Source organism: Bacillus rossius, chromosome 12 (assembly GCF_032445375.1).
Source record: "Bacillus rossius redtenbacheri isolate Brsri chromosome 12, Brsri_v3, whole genome shotgun sequence".
Lineage (NCBI taxonomy): Eukaryota > Metazoa > Arthropoda > Insecta > Phasmatodea > Bacillidae > Bacillus > Bacillus rossius.
In genome coordinates this window covers 21,156,812-21,176,268 of record NC_086339.1, presented here as the reverse complement: position 1 = coordinate 21,176,268, position 19,457 = coordinate 21,156,812, and the positions used below count along the sequence as shown (strand labels likewise).

General features: G+C 44.3%; 2 protein-coding genes across 6 annotated transcripts in view; both read right to left on the bottom strand.

Annotated features, from left to right (window-relative positions):
* Nucleotides 1-19,457, bottom strand: part of LOC134537688 (extracellular sulfatase SULF-1 homolog) — a 363,580-nt gene that overhangs the window by 238,226 nt on the left and 105,897 nt on the right. The gene's annotated exons all lie outside the window — the stretch shown is intronic.
* LOC134537266 (loricrin-like) lies at nucleotides 11,652-14,225 on the bottom strand. The gene is made up of 4 exons (XM_063377537.1): nucleotides 13,049-14,225; nucleotides 12,329-12,997; nucleotides 12,021-12,262; nucleotides 11,652-11,873 (listed from the first exon to the last, which is right to left on the bottom strand). Exons 1-4 carry the CDS (start codon nucleotides 14,223-14,225, stop codon nucleotides 11,652-11,654), a joined length of 2,310 nt encoding a protein of 769 aa, XP_063233607.1.

Genomic DNA, 19,457 nt, shown 5'->3' with positions numbered 1-19,457 from the left:
CGAAAAAATTAAAATCGACGGTAAATTTAATTTCAGTGGGTTACTCTGTTTTATGTTATCAGAGGTCAACAACTATCATAGTTTCGTGTGCTCATGGCCTCTGCATCTACTCGCTCATTCAAAGAGAAAGTGTGCGTGAGATCAAGCCACGCACGTGCTTGTGAAGTCTTGAGAGTAGAGCTGCTACTAGCCTAAGCACGCGCACGTGCCACGTGAGGATGCGAATGGCAGCATGGGATACAGTAGACTTCCGATAGTCCGGAATCTAGCGGTCCGGAAAAAGCCTGGTGGTTTTCTTGCACCGCCTAGGAATTTACGGACATCCGCCAGCCATGCGAACTTAAGCTAAAAACAGTTTTTTTTTTTTTTTTTTTTTTAAGCTGAGGTCGAAAAACTCTTCTTTTTTTTCCAGTACACACATACGTGGCAGTCGGAAGCGCTCTGCGCAGCACAAAAATAGGTTGTCGGACAATTTTTTAGTTTTGACCTGTGTTTGCGTTTGAAATGTTCAATCCTTTTATGTTCCTGCTGAACTAACATTTGCAGCCGAACACCAACTTGCAGACGTGTTTGCTCTACAACGTAACGTTTATCAATGAACGGATACACACCGTCCGTTGATCCGGCATTTTTCATTAATCCGGCACCAGCAATGTCCCGAACTCCTGGTTTAGTTGGAAGCCTACTGCACCGGTGCTTTTACTTTCACGCGTAAGCGCGCTGAGCGTAGGTTGTATTGCGTCGGAAAGATGCAGCTACGTTGTTTTCTTCTGTGGCGCAGCCTGTGTCTATGCAGGTTTTACCTGAGCCCAACTTATCTAGTTTTAGTCTAAGATAGTCAGTGAGGGGAGTTAATCATGGCTAAAACGTTGCCAAGACTGGCCAATCCCCTCCTAGCACATGATGCATGCTTCCTCTCCTGCGTGGCTTAAACCCTGCATGATTAGAGCGTATAGGCTTCGGCCTGAGACGCACTTAAGAGTCTATCCCTAACCCAGACCCCTCCCAAATGCACTTAGTTTTCTGTTAGGTTAGGAAAACAACTCTAGGCTACAACTAGTTACGGTGGTCCTAGGTAAAACCTGCATTCACGGGGAAAACCCTGAGCCCAGTCATGCGGGATGCAGTATGGCATGCATTAAGAGACAATGAACGGGACAATAGAGGAGTTTAGACCACGCGTTGATTGGGTTCTGTCAGCATCTGCATCTGGTCTTTGAATATATATACTGTATAGAAGTCGCCAGCCCAGGTTAAAATTTCTAATACGGTTTGAGGTAGTTGGTTAATTCACCGCTGCAATCGCCACCATCTCTAGGGCATCGACTTGTGGTGGTCCCTAGCGGACAAGTGTCGAACTCTTCAAACACCCCTTCCCCCTCCCGTTGAACGACCTCGAGTTGCAGTGAATTATAGGTGAGGGGGTGCGGGGAATGACAGCGGGCGACAGTGCTGCGCTCTAACGTGTAAATAACAACTAAGACGATACAGGACGTTACGGCAGCGCACTGCAGCGGTGAAGTTCCCAAGCTGCTCATCATACGCTTCTGAAAAACGTAGAGTAAATCCTATCCACTCGCGACTTCTATACAGTATATATATTCAAAGATCTGGTGCAACCAGGGGTAGGTGGCCTCACAGCGCTGATCCGGGGTCGAAGCTTGGTGACTGGAGGGTGGGAGGAGGCGGCGAAGGGCTGCCTGGACTCCCCCCCATGCGGGCCATTGTTGACCGACACCTACTCCATACCTGGAGCTGCCTTCCTCTCTTCCCGGGCATTCTTCCCTTTCGCGAGCGAACAAAAGTCCCGCGAGCCCCCTGGAATGCTGTGCCGTTACCCAAAGCACAGATGATCGCCCATCCCCACATATGAACGAAGGGGGGATGGGGGGGGGGGGGGGGGGAGAGAGATAACTGCCGCACTGGACTTTCCTGTTATTTTCCCACTATAGAATTTCAGGGTGATAATATTATATTTACTTTAAACACTTTTAAACTCGTGGACTTTTATTTTAAGTGGCTAGAATTCACAAAATGAACATATACTTATATTGCACACTTTTTTTTTAATAATTAGCTGACAGTGATTTATTTTACTTTATTTTTGGGGCACACAAGACTCGAACGGATTACAGAAATCAACATGGTTAGATATAAAGGCAATGTTAATGACTACTTTGGATAGGTATGGTTTGAATTTCTTTCAGAAAAAAAAATTAATGTTTACCTAGCTTTTCAAAATTCTCAAATTCCTGAAAATTATCATATGTGATTAATTATAAATCTCAACAATAAGAGAAATAAAACCCGTTAGAAGATTTTGTACTTACACCATAATTGTTAGCTCTACTGTGTTCAATTAGTGTAAAACTCGTACTCACACAGCACCTTTTTATTCACGACATAGCTATTTGTATTATATTTATATTCACTACAAAAATACGTAAAATGATATTTTGAAAGGTTTTGTATAACGGAGTAGAAGAAAAATCTTACGTGTACACAGTTATTATCTCATTTTACATTTGCTAAGGATAAAAAAAAGACACGTTTAAGATGAGGAAAAATGATTACAGAAAGGACTAGAGGACAGTTATGTGACGACAAACCTCCGCAATTGACATAAACAAACTTAAGTATTATCTGTAAGCTACAACAGTTCCCTGTGTTGCACAGGAAGAAGTTGTGTGGTGTCTCCAACACAGGTTATTGTTGCCCGTGTGTTGTCAGTGTTACAGGGTTGTGGGTACATCATTTGGAGTCATTATATTTGTTTTTTATCCTGAGTGAAATTTGCTTATCACTGACGAGATGAAAATGGACGAGTCCGACGGGGTAGAAGGGACCAGATTGGTTGGACCAGCTGCCCTTATCCACCTGCTTGGAGAGATGGATGAGGTGGCATGGTACGTAAGCACGCAACGAACAGGTTACCAAAAAAAACTTTAAATAAAATATCTTTGAAAACAAAATTAGATCAAAGTAATTAAATATTGCCTAGCTGTAATTCAAACACTAGAAAGTTTTTAAAGACGACGATAAAATCTAAACTATATGAAGGAAGGAAAAACCACGTTAAATATAAATTATAATTAAAACTGTATCCGTCAAACATACAAACAAATAATACATTTTAAAAGTTAACATACTGAAATCACATACAAATAATATTCAAATAATAGTAATGAAACTGAATTTATTCCTGTACATTACTCTTTCGGGCGAGTTCAATGAAAAGTGTGAATCTGTCAAAGATTCGTGTAAGATGGTTTGCACGAGAGGTCAAATTTGAAAGAAAAGAAATCCTACGTACATTCGCGTGTTATGTATGAAATGTGAATGGCGGCACGAAATAGGTATTTGCTCATTTTTGTAACTGTACAAATAATTTCTTTGAAAACTCTTTGCCGGAATATTTTCTTGTGAATCCACGATTCGAACTCTGTAAACTGGGCAGTGTATGCCTATTCTTGTGGAGCATTAAATAATAGCGGTTCATATGAAAAAAAAAGGAGTTAAGGATGGTTTACGATTGAGTACGTATTAAGTAAGAGCAATATATGACTTTGCGTACACTAGTGCAAAGGTTTGCGGTCGCAACGCGGCAATCATTATATGGGCTACCATTACAAATCGTGTACGTAAACGTCATTTATTTAAGGACAGGATTATAATTATTGCTGTTTATTATCTTTACACCAGACATTCTAAAAGTTACCAACCAGAACAGTGCATTACAAAATGTACACTGTTATATTTGTAGCATTATTAGAGACCTGCAAAATTCGCAGTTTCGATGCCCTTCAGGATAGACTGCACATACCGGTGTACACTCGGGCAAATAACGCAAGATCATTGGCTTCCGACTTGCAAGTCGTCTCAGCTGGTTTGTTTGTGATTTGATCCTTCTTTGGTTGAGGGTTTATAACTGGTTGAGATTCGTCCAGATGAACAGTAAGCCAATAGCAAAATTATCTAAGAGGTATATGTGTTAGAATTCTAGCCTATCACCGAATGCATCCGCGAATTTTGCAGGTCTCTCAGCATTATAAACAGGCCTATATATATATATTTTTTAGCTCTTTTTCCAATTATATTTTTCTTGTGAAAGCACACTTTTGCTACTGTGAGCAGTGTTTCTATTGTTGGGACTACGTGCATGTTGTGAATCCGGCGTCGCGACACGTGGCCCTAGTAACGAATCAGGGAAATTTGGCAACACTGAGCCGGGCGTAACGGCACGGCAAGGGGAGGGGAACCTTCCTCTAACACACACACCCCCCCCCTTCCCCTAGCCGGTAAATTAATGGGTCAATTGTCCTAGCGTCCGGCCCAGCGAGTGTTCGAGAGGGGGGCTGGCGTGAATGGCGCGACGCGCGGACCTCACTCGGCTCGTTGGCACAAAGGCGAATTAAAGTGTTGGGGTGGAGAGGGTGAGGGGGGAAGTGGGCACAAAAAAAATCTCTGCTACCCCCCCCCCCCCTTCAACCATTCCCCTCTCGTTCCAATACCGAAACACCATCCTCATTAGCGCCTATGCTAACCATACCCTCCCCCCCCCCCCCCCCCCCCGGTTCATCATACACTCCTATTGAGGTCGATCACGTGACCGGTGGAAACGTACGGCCGCTTCCGGATTCGTGCGTGAACTTTCACAGGAAAAAAAAAGGGGGGGGGGGGGATGAACGGATAAATTTCAGAACAATTCGATAGTAGGTACGTTTTCACTGTTGGAAATCACAGTTAAGAGTTCACGGTCTTTTTCAAAGAAAGACCGCGGACTACGAAGTTACATGTTCCGCTGTAAACAAGGTAAACATTCCGAGGACTTTACCAGTTTTTTCTTCTATAATTTGTTTGCATACCAAGTTAATGATAGTTGGTTCGTGTTAAAAATAGAATAAATCGGTATCGGTAAAATGTACGAAGATGTCAACTACAATATTACCAAGATTTCTGGATAATTTGTAACCAGTGTTCTAGCGAAACATGTTGACAGTCTAGACGAACTTCAGTGTTTCGAGAAATATATTGACTCAGCCTACTATGAAATTGTCTGGGTCTCGCACTTAATGCAGATTTTTTTTCGTCATTACTACTAGTTTAGCTTTATTTCTGTAATTTTTAACGCTGTAGATATCTTACATTTGTTGACCTGCCACATATATTTTGAACGGATGTTTACTTTTGTAATATAATGGGGTGGTATCGCACAAATGCTCGTAATTAATATCACTTGCGCAACATTTAATACCCATTATATTACACTAAGTGATTATCTGTTCAAAATATTAGTGAAAGAACAACAATGTATGTTTAGTTTATAGAAATAGCTATTAGATAACAGTTTATTTCAAAAAAGAGAGAAGAAAAAAAAATCATGGTGTGTGATACCTAACCGGTGATATAATGAAAGGTTAGTTTCACGGGGCCGGTACAACATAACTCAGAGTCTCTGGAGGGAAGGAGCCGCCCTTAGAGAGAGCGTGTGTGTGTGTGCGTGTGTGTGTGTGTGTAGAGCCTGCGTGCGTAAAAACGCGCGACATGAAAACTCTACTTTTAGATTTCTCTCTCTCTCTCTCTCTCTCTCTCCCTCTCTCTCTCTCTCTCTCTCTCTCTCCTCCTCTCTCTCTCTCTCTCTCTCTCTCCCTCTCTCTCTCTCTTTATGTACGACGCGCCGCTGGCGCCCATTGACGCGTAACGCCTCCTGGCGCGCAGCTGGCGCCCGCTGACGCGGAACGCCTAAATCCTCTCCCTCACCTTTCCGGAAGGTTCACGCTCCGACGAATCTGGAGATCGGGAGTGCATACCTGCGCTGGCTCGGGCCCGCCAGAGGAGAATGCAGAGGGGGAGGGATTACAAGGCGCCGTGTGGGGAGAGACCACGGAAACGGGGAAACCCAACACTATTCTCCGACCCAGAGTCAAGACTCCAGAACCGTATCGAGCACCTCTTCATTTTTTTTTTTTGTTGACGTGACGTCTAATAAATCGATGAACGCCGGCTGCACGCACGAGAAAGTGTCCCGTTACGCTGTGTCCCGTTATGCTCATTGTACGCTTGCGCCGCATCTATCGCTCTTCCACTCGATTAAACAACCATCGATTTGACTTTTTTCGAGGCACATTAAACTTGAAACACTCCCATTCGTTTCCTACTTTTCCTATCATCGTCCTATCCTTAACAGAATAACACAGATTGGAAGAAGTTAAATGACAAACATGTATAACATATATTGTTAAAATAATCTCTTCGTTAAAGTAATAAACATACTTGAATTAATGAGTTCAAATAAAAGTGAATTTATCAATTAAATTGTAGATTTCATTTCATTCCTTCTTTGTATCCATACAAAATAGTGATAATTCAATAGAAATGATTCAAATTTATTCATAAAAGTATGCAATAATTTCATCAATGTTTTGTTATGACGTTGTCACGTTAAACTATCGTCCGTAAACCAACTTTACAGACAACCAATTTTTTAAGTGTCACTTCTTTACAGTCGGTAGGTTGAAGATGGACTCCCAACGATCCGTCGTGTCGGTCCGTCCACCGTTTATCCCTCAACTGGCCGGACGATTCACAACGCTCCGCTCGTTCATCATCATATTTTATTTTTTCTTATCTTGTGCAGCGAAGGCATGCCGCCTTGTCTTCCACTGAGCCACGCTCCTGTTTTACAAAGTTCATACAAATTTATAATTAAACAATATTAATTTTGCTAATTCAACTTAAATAAAAACTCTATTTAAGAAAACGAAAACAAACTTTTACATACAATACAAACTAAAAAAAAAAATACTAGTAAGTTTAAATAATAATTGTACATTAACACACAAAAGATGCTTTGGGGTATAAAAAAATTGACATTATTACAGACTTTATTCATAAAAAATAAAGAAAAAAGTTTTATAATTTACCTAAAGCTATAGTTCTAACTAAAGTAAAAATGGCTTGTTATATAACTCTTATAAAAAATAACAAAATACGTAACTGTCGTATGGCGATTGGCGCCATGAATAACTCCCCTTATGATAGAACTAGCTTAAAACTATGCTAAGTTGGGCCCAGGTAAAACCTGCATATACATGCGGGATGCAAGGGCATGCAATATTTGCGTAGGAGTATACAGGCTACCGAGATATAAAATTGTTGAATATTCAATTATCTTTACCATGATTAAAAAACAATAGGCTTAAATGAAACATCAAATCAAATATAAAATCAATCGTCAATTTTCGAAGGGGAAAAAACGTATTTGATAAATGCAAAAAAAAATCATAGTCATGTGTCGTACGAAGTATTTACAAACAACTTGTTCCCAAATGAATCATTTGTAGAGACCTGAAAAATCCGCGGGTTCAGTATGTGCTATGCTAAAATTCAAATAATTATACCTTAGTGCTGCTTCTGCCATTGGTCCACTGTTAATCTGGAGGACTGAGGGCCAATTACTGAGACCCTCACTCATATAAGTGTCGAATCACAGGCCACCCAGTCGTGAAGACTCACAAGTCAGCAGCCAATGAACAGTTGGCATTTGCCCGAGTGTGTAAGAGGATATCGGAGTCTATCCTAAAAGGTCATTGAACCCGCGAATTTTCCGGGTCCCTAATCATTTGTAATAGTTAGAGACCTGCAAAATTCGCGGATTCAGTGACCTCAAGGATTGACTCTACTACACTCTACACACTCGGGCAAATGCCACCTGTTCATTGGCTGCTGACTTGTGAGTCGTCTCGACCGAGTGTCTGTGATTCGACACTTCTTTGAGCGAGGGTCCCTAATTGGCCCTCAGTCCTCCAGATTAACAGAATTAACTAATTGCAGAAGCAGCGCTAAGGTATAATTATTTGAATTGTAGCATATCACGAAATGAATCCGCGAATTTTGCATGTCTCTAGTAATAGTGCAGAACAGCTCACGGCCGAGGCGTGGGACTCACTCTGCTTGAAAACAGACGTCATGTAATGTGCTATTAATAAATTGATTTTTTTTTTTTTGCGACGGCCGACGGGAAACGCGAGACCGCGCGAGGCAAGGCGGGTCGCACGGTCAGCGGAACGTGGCAGCGCTTGGCCTACCTGTTCGCTCCACGAGGTACTACTGCCCCCGATGATGACGCCGATAGCACCGGGCACGGCGGTCCCGACCGCCTTGTTGGGAAACTGACCATTATAAAGGCCAGAACTGCTTCGCTTGAAAAGGGTCACGCTTCTTGGCGGTTGGATTTAACAAAAAAAAAAAAAAAAAACGTGAATACACGTTGGATTGTCAAGTATATCTCCAAATCGCACATTTAACATCCTTGCGTCACGTGATTTAAACGCATTTGTCAAGAGACGCCGGGCACGAATCGCTACAAAAATATCATTGGGTCGAGCATTCAAATATATATATTTTTTGTCAGAATCTTTAACTCGTAACAGTCGACGCGGTTAACACCTCAACAGGTAAAATATCGTCGTAACGACGTTCAACAAATCTAAATAGAGGATCTTCCTTCGAAAGTGAAGTAAATGACGAATAACAAAATATTCACTTCGAGCTTAATAACACGAAATACACGTTTCAACTGGACGGTTAAATAAACATTGAAAAAAAAAAATAATAATAAAACGAGTGACAACACCAGCAGTGAAAACCTCGAAGAGAGACAGCTGACCTGTGCACTATAAATTAAAATTAGTATAGATAATTTTCCTTGATGTTTTCACGGTCCTACACTCCAGGGAAAATAAAACAAAATTCATAGATATTAAAAATACGACAAGTCTGCACCTATATTATAAAGAAAGTGAGTACGTTTGTCGTTTAACAGAAAAGAACTCGAAAACTAAATAAAATTTATGTTATTTGTTAGAAAGCAACATCATTCCAGACGGGCATATAAATAGTGTTTTGTTTAAAAAAACAAATAATGCAATTACGATTTTGTAAAGTTAAGCAAATTTAGAGCTAGTAATTAAGAAAAATGACTAAATTAAGTGCTTTGGCTTACGCTGACTCAACCTTTATATAATAATAATAATAATAATAATATAACCACTTCGCTCCAACACGCGGTACTTATGTGCGTTCGAAGTATGCTACTTATATACTCCACATAAAATATATATTGGAAGTGAACATAATTTTATGATCTTAATCGAACCTTTCTGAAATAATCATTGTCATCTTATAGATACAGTACTGATTCAATGAAATTGAATATGAGGCTAGATATGAAAACGTGTCTTCGAACTTGACATTTATTTAAATATCAGTTTTCAAGTAGTAACACTTCAAAGAAAACTGACTCTGTTTTAAATATTTTTATACCTCTGCAAAGTCGGTTAGGTTTTACAGCTATTATTTATAAACCAATGAGAAAGTAAAAAAAAAAAATGTAAAGAATAAGTTTTAATATGTTAGACTTAATATTATATATATGTCTGAAGCTCAGTATAAAAAAAAATTTTCGGAATCCTTGACTTCACTTTTCTACATGTTGGCGTGAATAATACTACGACTACGGGGGAAAAAGGAACTCCGATATTACAAATATTCGAGCCACCCACCTCTACAATTTCAATAGCAACTCCGCCCCTCCAGACAGAAATAAGCCGGCGGTATTTTCGACCAGAGATAGAAAAAAAAAGGGAGAGTGAGAAGAAAAGGGGAGAGAGAGAGAGAGAGAGAGAGAAAGGTTAGAGGTCATTTCGCGCGGCTGAACCGCCCCATAATATCGATCTCGACGCTTGAAAGGAAAGTGGGGCCTCCCGCCGCAAACAAATGGCTGCAAATACTCTCGTCGTTGCGTCATGCGAATCCGCTATTTAAAGCTAGAAATAGTTCTGGAGGTGCTCATTGCAACTAGATTGCTGATAGCTCCCGCGCTGGCAGGGTGGGCAACAAAATGTTCATTTATACGATCTTATACACTGTATTTATTTGACGTGACAACGTCTAATAAATCGATGAACGCCGGCTGCACACACGAAAAAGTGTCCCGTTACGCTGTGTCCCGTTACGCTCATTGTACGCTTGCGCCGCATCCATCTCTCTTCCACTCGATTGGAACAACCATCGATTTGACTTTTTCGAGGCACATTAAACTTGAAACACTACCAATTCGTTTCCTACTTTTCCTATCATCGTCCTATCCTTAACAGAATAACACAGATTGGAAGAAGTTAAAAATAGCAAACATGTATAAAAGTTATAGTTAAAATAATCTGTCGGTTAAAGTAATAAACACATTTGAATTAATGAGTGCAAATAAAAGTAAATTTATCAATTAAATTGTAGATTTCATTTCACTCCTTCTTTGTATCCATACAAAATAGTGATAATTCAATAAAAATTATTCAATTTTATTCATAAAAGTATGCAATCATTTCATCAATGTTTTGTTATGACGTTGTCACGTTAAACTATCGTCCGTAAACCGACTTCACAGACAACCAATGTTTTGTTGTTGTAAATGAAACGGGAGTATTCATGTAAAGATTTCAGATATTCGAATATTGGTATATTTGCACGGAAAAAACTGTATCGCTACAAAACAGTGATCGCAGTAATACTGGGTTAGAATTCTTACCCGTCCAATAATTAAAGTCATTTGTAAACCGTTCCCTGAATAGCTTTCCAGCATTATCTGCACGCATTGATTATCCACAATGAAACAAAATAAAATTCCAATTATTGAATATTCTATTATCTTTTACGTAGTTTAAACATAAATTATTATTGAATGAAACATCAGTTCAAATATAAAATCATGGGGCAATTTTCGTAAGAAATACACAGTATTTCGTATGTGCCAAAAATTGCCAAAGTTACAATATCTTTATTGTAGTATTACAAACTATTCCTTGGCATCTTTTGTAAAAGTACCAGAGCATCCTTTTTTTGTAAAAGACTTAGAATTAAATAAAATACATTGAAAAGAAATAAACGAAACACACACGACTGTCAGCATTATATGTAGCTCATCACCTAGGTGGTATAGTTTGTCTCATATAACTTGTTTCAAATTTGACAGTTCTTGAAAGTAGTACCAGTTGTTGCCATCTCCCCAACTGCCCCTTGACGAAAGCATCACATGAATTTATTTACAAACTCTGTTGGTGGGGAAAAAATGTTCAAAGATATACGTAGATCACGGGTACTATACTTTTGAGAACTATCAAAATTGAGCCAAGTTAAAGAACACAGACTGTATCACCTAGGTGACAAGTTATATGCTATATTTCTTACAAATTCTCGTAACATTTTTTTTTTTTCTTCGAGTGTAAACGGATCGCAAAAACGACGTGTGGTTTTTCGTTAAAGCGTTGCATTTCAAACACCCTACGGAGCGACATCAAAGGGCGTACAAAATCCGCCTAGACGTCCACGCCTACGGGAAAACTGGCCGCCGCGGGCAAACAGGACGTATACATCATGAGCGCGAGCAGAAGTCACGTGGGCGTCTCAGGACCTCATCCTTATGCCGGTCAGGGGACGACCCATCTCCTTAAAACCTTCGAAGCTTCGAGGCGTCCCACGCGTTAGTTAGGGTACGGGACCCCCGCCTTCCTTCGGAATCGATTCAAAACCCACGACAACGATCTTCCCCGCACGTGCGTCGCGCGTCGAGCCGCGTCACGGGCCGGCCTCGCGTTTTAGCGTCCGTCCTCGTAGCGTCCGCCCTCGTAGCGTACGTCTTCGTAGCGTCCGCCCTCGTAGCGTCCGTCCTCGTAGCGTCCGCCCTCGTAGCGTCCGTCCTCGTAGCGTCCGTCCTCGTAGCGTCCGTCCTCGTAGCGTCCGTCCTCGTAGCGTCCGTCCTCGTAGCGTCCGCTCTCGTAGCGTCCGCCCTCGTAGCGTCCGCCCTCGTAGCGTCCGCCCTCGAAGCGTCCGCCCTCGTAGCGTCAGTCCTCGCAGCGTCCGTCCTCGCAGCGTCCGCCCTCGTAGCGTCCGTCCTCGCAGCGTCCGCCCTCGCAGCGTCCGCCCTCGTAGCGTCCGCCCTCGTAGCGTCCGCCCTCGTAGCGTACGTCCTCGCAGCGTCCGCCCTCGCAGCGTCCGCCCTCGTAGCGTCCGCCCTCGCAGCGTCCGCCCTCGTAGCGTCCGTCCTCGTAGCGTCCGCTCTCGTAGCGTCCGCTCTCGTAGCGTCCGCCCTCGTAGCGTACGCCCTCGTAGCGTCCGCCCTCGTAGCGTACGTCCTCGCAGCGTCCGCCCTCGCAGCGTCCGCCCTCGCAGCGTCCGCCCTCGTAGCGTCCGCCCTCGTAGCGTACGTCTTCGTAGCGTCCGCCCTCGTAGCGTCAGTCCTCGCAGCGTCCGCCCTCGTAGCGTCAGTCCTCGCAGCATCCGTCCTCGCAGCGTCCGCCCTCGTAGCGTCCGTCCTCGTAGCGTCCGCCCTCGTAGCGTCCGCCCTCGTAGCGTCCGCCCTCGTAGCGTCCGCCCTCGTAGCATACGTCCTCGCAGCGTCCGCCCTCGTAGCGTCCGCCCTCGTAGCATCCGCCCTCGTAGCGTACGTCTTCGTAGCGTCCGCCCTCGTAGCGTACGTCTTCGTAGCGTCCGCCCTCGTAGCGTCCGTCCTCGTAGCGTCCGCCCTCGTAGCGTCCGTCCTCGTAGCGTCCGTCCTCGTAGCGTCCGCCCTCGTAGCGTCCGTCCTCGTAGCGTCCGCCCTCGTAGCGTCCGTCCTCGCAGCGTCCGCCCTCGCAGCGTCCGCCCTCGTAGCGTCCGCCCTCGTAGCGTCCGCCCTCGTAGCGTCCGTCCTCGTAGCGTCCGTCCTCGTAGCGTCCGCCCTCGTAGCGTCCGCTCTCGCAGCGTCCGCCCTCGTAGCGTCCGCCCTCGTAGCGTCCGCTCTCGTAGCGTCCGCTCTCGTAGCGTCCGCTCTCGTAGCGTCCGCCCTCGTAGCGTCCGCCCTCGTAGCGTCCGCCCTCGTAGCGTACGTCCTCGCAGCGTCCGCCCTCGCAGCGTCCGCCCTCGCAGCGTCCGCCCTCGTAGCGTCCGCCCTCGTAGCGTACGTCTTCGTAGCGTCCGCCCTCGTAGCGTCAGTCCTCGCAGCGTCAGTCCTCGCAGCGTCCGCCCTCGTAGCGTCCGCCCTCGTAGCGTCCGTCCTCGTAGCGTCCGCCCTCGTAGCGTCCGCCCTCGTAGCGTCCGCCCTCGTAGCGTCCGCCCTCGTAGCATACGTCCTCGCAGCGTCCGCCCTCACAGCGTCCGCCCTCGTAGCGTCCGCCCTCGTAGCGTCCGCCCTCGTAGCGTCCGCCCTCGTAGCGTACGTCTTCGTAGCGTCCGCCCTCGTAGCGTCCGCCCTCGTAGCGTCCGTCCTCGTAGCGTCCGTCCTCGTAGCGTCCGCCCTCGTAGCGTCCGTCCTCGTAGCGTCCGCCCTCGTAGCGTCCGTACTCGCAGCGTCCGCCCTCGTAGCGTCCGTCCTCGTAGCGTCCGCCCTCGTAGCGTCCGCCCTCGTAGCGTCCGCCCTCGTAGCGTCCGCCCTCGTAGCGTCCGTCCTCGTAGCGTCCGTCCTCGTAGCGTCCGCCCTCGTAGCGTCCGCTCTCGTAGCGTCCGCCCTCGTAGCGTCCGCCCTCGTAGCGTCCGCCCTCGTAGCGTCCGCCCTCGCAGCGTCCGCCCTCGTAGCGTCCGCCCTCGTAGCGTACGTCCTCGCAGCGTCCGCCCTCGCAGCGTCCGCCCTCGCAGCGTCCGCCCTCGTAGCGTCCGCCCTCGTAGCGTCCGCCCTCGTAGCGTACGTCTTCGTAGCGTCCGCCCTCGTAGCGTACGTCCTCGTAGCGTACGTTTTCGTAGCGTCCGTCCTCGTAGCGTCCGCCCTCGTAGCGTCCGCCCTCGTAGCTTCCGCCCTCGTAGCATCCGTCCTCGTAGCGTCCGCCCTCGTAGCGTCCGCCCTCGTAGCGTACGTCTTCGTAGCGTCCGCCCTCGTAGCGTACGTCTTCGTAGCGTCCGCCCTCGTAGCGTACGTCTTCGTAGCGTCCGCCCTCGTAGCGTCCGCCCTCGTAGCGTCCGCCCTCGTAGCGTCCGCCCTCGTAGCGTACGTCCTCGCAGCGTCCGTCCTCGCAGCGTCCGCCCTCGTAGCGTCCGCCCTCGTAGCGTCCGCCCTCGTAGCGTACGTCTTCGTAGCGTCCGCCCTCGTAGCGTCCGTCCTCGTAGCGTCCGCCCTCGTAGCGTCGTAACGCGCGACCCGAGTTCATGATGGCATTCCGCGTCCACGGGGCGTTCCCCAGACGCGCGAGGAACCAAAACATTTGCGTATCCTGTTTTTGTTAGTTAGAATCGAATTTTGAATCGAATACTAATCGATTTGTTTTAGAATAATTATACATTTGGACACACAGTGACACCATTATTATTTTCCACACTTCGCGGAACTCCGCGTAAAAACTGATGCACAGCAGAGTACAATGAAATAGAAATGTGCACATCAATCCTCCTCAGTACCAATTTATCAGAAAAAAAATTTTGTACTCTGAGAAAATGAACAATATACTGCACATGCTATAATTATTATAATAATAAGAATATTTAAGGTTTCTTTGCTGGAACCTCTTCCAAAATTACTAGTTAGTCATAAAACCACTATCTGACAATTTATTTTTTACAAGTGCTTTCTTGGCATTAAAGCGTACCAGATTGGAATGTACAGTATAGTGTACATTCCCACTGAGGAGGTTTTAATAGCAGATTATCAGTTGCATATGAAAACAATGTATGTTTTGTGTTGCAGAAAACGAATCGAAATTTCTGAATAAATCTTCATTTCGTATAACGTTGGACTATTCAAAAAAAATTTATGAAAAAGAACCTTTTGCTACATCCATCTCAAATTAAAAATTAAAAATATGTATAGGGTGAGTTTGAATCCGAACCGAGAAACTTCGGCAAAGGTTAATCACGACAAAATAAGTTGAAAATCGAGAAGGTTGCAAATAGTAGAGAAAGTATTTAAGGTGGAACACTGAGCGCCTGGATTTGTTTGATTGGACGAAGCTCTACAAACATCGCGAATTTTGACGTTGTCGTAAAATGATTTATAGAAATAATAGGGCTAATAACACGTCACGTGCATAGAATACTACGGTTTTATTTGTATCATATCCATTACTTTTTCACTTTTTAAATTTTCGCACAGTGAAATAAGATAATACGTTTCAATCAAAATGATTTCACTCATTTCCATGATTAACCGGGAAATTTTTTTTTTCAAACAATTTTACTATTTCCGTGGTATAAGAGATTGTGATTTTCTTGCGTTGGCTGTGTTTTGCGTATTTGCGTTTTTCGTTCCTTGCGTAATTTGTGTATAAATATCAGGCATATCTGGACCCATGAGCGTTATCTCGTCGAAATGTCCAATAACAATAACTTAAATTTTTATTAACTCAGGAGATAACACATGACCCGAATATGCCTTTCCGCAGAAAGAAAGCATTAAAAAGAACATCGTTGTCAGTCCAGAACTAGAAAACATGATTACACAAACATTACATAAACAGGAAACGTTTAGTGTGCGGCTTTAGTCGGTCACTAACATTGTAAATATTTTATTTTACGCTAGCAGAGTACATCTTTAGAGCATTACATTTAAATCAGATAAGTAAATAATAAGCTAGTACGTGACTCATCTCCGAATACAAAAAAGTTCAAAATTTCTAAAAGCCGTCGGAGAAAGGACATTAAAAAAATTATATAACCCACTTCAAACATACATTAATAAAAAAATAATAGTTACAGCTGCAGTAAACGGCGTTGCCCGGGCTGAACACAGGGTGGTAGCGCTACATAACAATGTGGTGTAAATGGAAAAATGACACGCAATTACTGCTTGTATGTCTATGAACTATAATTTTCTGTTTACCCGTGGCGATCGGTTGAATGGTTTAGAAGTTGATGCGCTGCAGCGCCATCTAGCGGCGAGTTAGCATAAAAACATTCTCCAAGAAAAAAACACGTCGATGTGCCAACTTTTATGGCGATCGATCAGACGGTGTCGGAGTTTAACGACGTCATACATACATACCAATATCCTACACCATTGTAACTGGGACATTGTTTTATGGACATCCTGTGCTTGTGAGGTGTTGTACATGGGTCGTTACCACAACGCCGAAATACCATAACGCCGAATGTCAAAATTGACCACAACGCCGACAGCTAGAAAACTGCCGTGTACCACAACGCCGAAATAACAACTGAATTAATTTGTGTGTGTTTCTTAAATGTACCTTTACGCCGAAATACCACTATCAAACCTAACCTTACCTAACCTAACCTAGCGTAATATAACCTAACTTAATCTAGCCTATCCTAGTCTAACCTAACCTAGTCTAACCTAACCTAGTCTAACCTAACCTAACCTTTGTGGCAGTCCTGCAATGACATTTTTCGGCGTTAGTGTATTTCGGCGTTGTGGTAAATCGGCGTTGTGGTACACGGCAGTTTTCTAGCTGTCGGCGTTGTGGTCAATTTGTCATTTCGGCGTTGTGGTAGTTCGGCAGTGTGGATCAGTGCGTTCGATCTCGAGGCGGTGAAAACACTTGTGCGCATGACCCGAGGTGTACGTCATGGCGAGCCGGCACCTCGTCAGCAGCCGAGGTACTCGCGGGCCGCGGGCAGAGGAGGGAAGCCTACGGAGAGTTAGTTGACTTCCGAAGCACTTCTTCGCTCGGGACGCACGGCGCAGCAGGGGGTTCGCTCGCGGGAGCCGGAGGAGTTATGTACGAGGACACCGCTGCCAGGGTAGATGAATCAGGCGCGGGGGAGATAACAAGGCGGACGGGCTCCGAAAATTTACGGGGCCCCACGAAGACGGCTTTGGATCCGAGAGAAAAATTACAGGTGGAGAGACTGGCGGGGCGGAACAAAAGCGAGGTTGCCTGCAGCCACTGTTACGAAACGAACTGTACGTTTTCCACAGTGTAACCCATTCACAGCCCAAAAGTTCCAAGTCAACGTAAAAAAAAAAAATTACATTATTTTTAAAAATGAAACAGAAATCTTCCTGTGATAAAATTATATATATATATATATGTAAATTTGCAACACTGTATCACTGGGTTCGGATGCTTGCACTTCACAGCATGCCATCCACGGACAGTTTCTAACTCCATGGTTTGTGGATATAGAGAATAGATTCAGTGTGGTATTATAGGTTCCGAAGTGTAGTTGCGTTCCACCATATCGCATAGCACCACAAAGAACGACTTAACACCTTCCCGCATAACGCCACAGAGAACGACTTCCACTTGAACGCATAAAGCCACAGAGAACACAGGAGTGCAAAAATAATTAAAATATATATATATATATCAAATAGAGCAACTTGTTTTGTGTTACCGCCACTGTGACACGGTGTCTGCTCACAGTTGTCAGTGGAGGATGATTCACCGCTAACTGCCGCGCGACCGCCGAAACCGCACTTCAGAGACGCTCGAGACAGACGCAGAAAGGAAACCTCTGGAAGCTGCCGGGTAGCGGGACTGTGGTCGACCCCAGGCGGGCCGCTGGAAACCACACAAGCCACGTGCAGCTGCGTGTTCGAGGACAGTTAGGACCAAGAGTCGTCGTTCAGTAAACCGACAGCTACCGAGTGTACAGATATTTAAAAAAAAAAAAAAAAAAAAAACAGACTGGCTTAAATGCAAGTGCAGACACGGAACTACGTGAAGGAGTTATCTTATCATGCCTGCGAGAGTTGTAAGAAGACTACAATTATTAATCGGGGAAACAATTGAACTGTAGTAGCAGACATAAAGTGTAAATGACACATTTTCTTTGATGGCATTGTTTAATTAAAAAAATAATCACGGAGTTATTTCATTTAGTGTAAACAGACAAAGCATTTTTCATGCAGTATGTAGTTAGAATTGTTTATTGGCTAAAAGTATAACATAAGGTAAAATACATTAAATGTTTTTTTTATTAAAATTTGATATTTTTTTTTTTTAGAACCTGGTTGAGACCAATACCAGATACATATTCGTAACTATGGATATTGCTGATATTAAATTATTTGTGTGTTTTTAAGTCTATAAAATTCTTCACCTTATGATGACGGTTCATACAATAACAATGTTTAAAACACCTTTAGAGTCGAGGTGTAACTCAAAAACACGAACCAAAATTTGGATCAAAGGCAAGCTGGCCACCACACCGACGGAGCTTACTGTACCAGTTTCTATTTCTTCAGTTACTCTCAGTAACACGAGACTAAAACTTAGAGGTGCATATACCTTTTGAAAAACAGAGAACATCCAGACTTTTCGGGGACTTTTATTTTTCCTTCAGGAAACCGTTAGGTAAATATATATTAGGCCAAGAAATAAAATAAAAAAAGGCTCAGCCTGTGTCGCTAAACCATTAGGTGTGTCACGCATATGCAATTGGTTTCATTCTTCGAAGCATTGCTGTTATGCCAAGTATTTTCGAGCCGAGTTGTATTTTCTGGCACGATGAGGTTTGAACTCCATCCGTGATAGTGCCTCAGAATTTGACTTTGTGCGTAGTTTCCGTAACATTTTTTGTCACCGTGTACACAGATTCGACACGACATTGAAGAATCCGTAAGTAGCCTATGTTGTAACTAAGGCAGTGTCAGGAAGAAGCGCAAAAATTAAAATTTTTTTTTTTTTTTACGGAAATATTGCACGCCTTTGGTCAGCGAAGAATGATAAAATTCAAAGGAACAAAATCATGGAATATTGGTTTTTTTCTGGGGGGGGGGGGGGGGAGGGGGTTGCTGGAATTTCTCTACTTTACCGTCGTGATCCTCGGGAAACCATGATCGCCAGAGGTCTTTTAAAAAAGGGAAACGGAGTCAAATATCCACAGGCAACTCGGAAGTAAAACGCTGGTGCTACTGGTGATAACACGTAAACGATAAAGGAAGCTCCATGAAATGTGTGGAAGGGTTGTCGGATAACGCATGGCAACGCCCCCGTAGTCAAGCGCTCCTTCCCCCACCATCAATCCCCTTCCCGGCGGGTCATAAACACATCGAACGCGGCATCAGAGAAAGATGACGTGACTGTGATAACGAGTGTTTACCACCCCACACGAAAAGCCAGCGTTCTCCAGCGGGACTGAAACGATACCGTAACCTCGAATCGAGACACTCAGCTGACAGGAATTTAGCTTAAGGGGCCCGCCTCGTCAGGGGTGTATGTGTGTTAGTGAGGCGGGATGATAAGCGCGACGCTCGATGGTATTTCTAGCGCGGTATCGCCCCCAAGCTCAAGACTCTGAACTGGCGCGCAGTCTTCTCGTCGCCACATGATAACTGTGAAATTTGTGCGGTGACCGTATTTTTATATTACGGGGAAATGAAGATAAAGGTGTAATGCAAGTCCCTTTAAGTGCTTTCAAGAATCTGTACCACTTGTTTTACATCTAAAAATTACTCTGAAAACGTGCGTTTGAGCCATTTTAACTATTCTAGAAATACAGTTTAAAAACATGATCCAAAATTAAAAGTACTTTTC